This window comes from Octopus bimaculoides, chromosome 11, assembly GCF_001194135.2.
Source record: "Octopus bimaculoides isolate UCB-OBI-ISO-001 chromosome 11, ASM119413v2, whole genome shotgun sequence".
Lineage (NCBI taxonomy): Eukaryota > Metazoa > Mollusca > Cephalopoda > Octopoda > Octopodidae > Octopus > Octopus bimaculoides.
The window spans coordinates 2519532-2523509 of NC_068991.1; the positions used below are offsets into that span (position 1 = coordinate 2519532).

The following is a 3978-nucleotide window of genomic DNA, read 5'->3' on the forward strand; positions in this document are numbered from 1 at the left end:
GGCTGTCTGTCTATCAAAAGCTGTCTCGTTCTTCAAGTTCCTTTCCCTGTTCACCTCCTCTTTCCACTCCTCATATTCTCTCCATCCTCTCTCTCTCTCTCTCTCTCTTTCTCTGCATATCTCTTTTCCTGTCTCTCCTCACACACAAACATTCACATTGTTTATACACACACACACACACACACACACACACACACACATAGGTTTCCTAACTTTTTAACCCCCTCCGTCTCTGCCATTAAACTTTCAAATTCTTCATCCTTCTGTTTTAATCTTTCCTACAACCACGTAACATCCCTTACTCAGCCTTCTCCTCTGCCTACAACCACCGCCAACCTCCTCCATCGTCCACCACCACCACCACCACCACTACTACTACTACCACTACCGTCGCAGTCACCACCAACCCGCCGCTCATCTGCTACAAGAGTTTTTGGCGCATTCTGTAGCAGGCAGCATCTGTTTGTTGCTTGCCACGGACTTCTTCAACAAGCTCCGTTGGAGCTAAAAATCAAAACTTTGGATGTACACGCTCTGCTTTCTCGTCTGCTGACAGTTTGTGCCTCTTCTACAACTATATAAATATATACATATATACACACATATATATATATATACAAACAAATACACACACATATATCACCTATATGTATATATAGTTATACACATGCAATCACACACATATAAGTAAATATATATATACATATTCAAATATAATACAGACAAGCTATCAGTCACATTTTCTTTACATTTGTATAGCTTATACACGTATTTTTATATAGTTATATATACATACACATATCTTATAAGAGAGAAAAAAACCGTGATAAAAGGAAGATACACACACACACACACACACACACACATATATATATATACATATATAATATACATATCATACATTTCACTTTGTAGTATAGGATATTATATATCCACGCATTTATTTGTATACATACATATATTTGAAGAAGACGAGAGCATTGTAGAAACAGAGGCGCGACCCACGCTGTGCCCGAGGGATATTTACTCATCGACCACAGCATCAACGATAACAAACATCATCATCATCATTATCAACAGCGCCGATATCATCATCAGCATCAGCATCAAACTCGTCGCCGTCGTTCTTAACAGCAAGAAGAACAACAACAACAGCAACAACAGCTACAAGAAGTACCACTAGAATTGCAATTACAACAACATCGGTCTGCATGGATGCAGGATCCTATGATAACGTGGAGTTTCCCATCCGGAAGCCGGTGACCACCGCTGGAAGCTACAATGTAACTTCGAAGTATGTAAGTTCCGGCAGCAGCAAGAGCGGTGGTGTAGGGGGCAGCAGTAGTAGCACCACTATCAGTAGTAGTAGTAGCAGTAGTGGTGTCAATTCCTCTGTGTCAACAGGTCGCCTCCAAGTGCACCATGCCAACGCCAAGGTGGACAACATTAGCAACAGCCGACAGGCAGGTAAACTGGCCACGGTGGAAGAAGGGAGTACGGAGAATGAGGACGGGAAAACTCACTCAACCGTGGTCATACAAAACAACACATTGGTCTCTTCGACGGTAAGTCAACCGAATATAACTGACCCCTCTTCTTTGCTTTGCTTTGCTTTGTTTGTTTGTTTCTTTTATGCATCCCTTTCCATTTCATTGTCATTGTTATTTTTCAACTTTTGTCACTTTAAAGAACACTGCTGTGTGTGTGTATATACATGCATACATATATGTATATGTATACATACATACATATATATATATATATATAAATATATATATAAATATATATATATATTCTTATACAACAATATTATTGAAAGTGACTCCGAAGTTACGGCTAACTAAACCATTGTCCAACGATGGCTAAGCTGGCCGAAACAAACACACACACACGAATTGACACAAATCCATCGTTTGTCATTTTTTTATTTATGATTCACTTCTCTCGGAACCTGCTCCTCTCATGTTCCCATGTGTATTATGGACCGTATATTTAATACAACGTGCGTTTCTGGATTTGCCCAAAACGCTGGTAACATCCTCAGTTGGGTTCAATTAATCGTATACATGACCTGAATATTTTTCTGCCTTGTACTTCGGTACCAACTTTGGTATCCGTCTTTAGTTGCTGTGTATGCATTTTAACTTTGACTCGATCCGGTGCCTTACCATTTAAGTGCCTGATTCACCTGAATCCTAATATATATATATATATATATATATATATATATATATATACACGCTTCTACATTGCTTTTACTTTTCCAACATCAATTTCACATTTCCTGCGTAATTTGGGGAAAAGGTCATAATTCGGGGCTAGGGGTGACTGGATCATATCAACCTTCAATTCTTAATTAGTCCTTATGTTATTGGCCAATCTTCTGCCCCAGAAAGACAAAAGGCCAAGTTGACCACAAAAGGCCACCACATCACCCTTAATCCTGACTAAAACAGAAATAGGCCTCAAAGTATTTTGCTGCTCTTCAACTCTGCACAATTTACAAATATATTCACACACAAACACACACACACACATACACACGTGCTTGTATGTGTGTGTGCTTAAATTATTCTTATAAAACATAAATTTATGCAACGAACGGTTAATTCTTAATTGATGTGTCTTAATAATTATAATTTTTTAAGTGTTTATCTAACTTGGCGAATTTTACATTACACTACCGTCTCTCTTCCTCTGCCCTCAATGTGTTGGCCCCAGGTCATCTTTTCTTGTGGATAATCAGCCATCGTCACAGAGGGAATACGCAAAATAATAATTAAAAAAAAATTTTGGCACAAGGCCAGTAGTTTTTGATGGGGAGGCAGTTAATAACAACAGCTCTAGTACTTGACCGGTACTTATTTTATCGATTCCAACAGAACGAAAGGCAAAGTCGACTTCGGCAGAATTTGAACTCAGAACGTAAAGACGGACGAAATGCCGGTAAGCATTTCGTTCGGCGTTGCTAACGTTCCTGTCAGTTAGTCACCTTTGTAATAATATCAATAATAGTTATAATCCTTTCTACAATAGGTACGAAGCCTGAAATTTAGGGGAGGTGGTCAGTCGATTATATCGATCCCAGTGTTCAACTGGTACTTCATTTATCGCCCCCAAAAGGATGAAATGCAAAGTCGACCCCGGCGGAATTTGAACTCAGAACGTAAAGACGGACGAAATGCCGGTAAGCGTTTTGTCCGGCGCTGCTAACGTTTCTCTCAGCTAGCCACCTTTGTAATAATATCAATAATAGCAATAATATAACGAATTAAAAAGGAAAATTAAAAAAGAGAAAAAGCTAAAAATGTTCTGTCCACATTCGTTGGGTCTCAGCCATAATCTTCGCTTTCATGTAGTATGTAGCAGAACCCATTTTTTTTTCAAGGTTACTGTCAATGGCTCAAATCATTAATACAAAACATTATGTGTAGCAAGTTAACTGGTGCAAATCAATCGATTTTCGTCGAATTTGCATCGCAAACTCAACTTGCCATAAATGTAACATTAACTGGCATCAAATCAAATCCAACTTCTTCAGTTCTGAGTCCTCACATTTCTTCTGTCCCCCACGCGCTGTATAAACTCTCACCAAAATCATAAAGTTCTTCACTGAATAATTTATATATAACCCGTGCAGTAACAGCCGATAATTTGTTTAAGTTATCTAGGATGGGGGGGGGGGGCACTCAATCTGATATGACGAAGGGGCCATGAGTCAGTTTAATTTCGTTAGACATTACCTTAAAGGTGACGGGTCGGCAGAATCGTTAGCGTGTCAGACGAAGTGCTTAGCGGCATTTCTTCTGACTCTGTGAGTTCAATTCTCTCAGAGGTCGACTTTACCTTTCATCCTTTCGGCGCCGATAAAATAAAGTACCAGTCAAATACTAAGGTTGATGTGATCGATTATCACTGTCCCTAAAAAATATTGCTGTCCTTGTGCTAAACTTTCATCGAATTATACATCCTCTTATT

General features: G+C 39.0%; 1 protein-coding gene across 1 annotated transcript in view; it reads left to right on the forward strand.

Moving 5' to 3' along the window:
- Nucleotides 1-348: 348 nt before the first annotated feature.
- LOC106884065 (uncharacterized) overlaps nt 349-3978 on the forward strand; it is a 66518-nt gene continuing 62888 nt past the window's right edge. Inside the window, exon 1 of the mRNA XM_014935280.2 lies at nt 349-1565. Coding sequence (XP_014790766.1) covers nt 1212-1565 — 354 coding nt within the window. The 5' untranslated portion in view covers nt 349-1211. The remainder of the gene's footprint in view (nt 1566-3978) is intronic.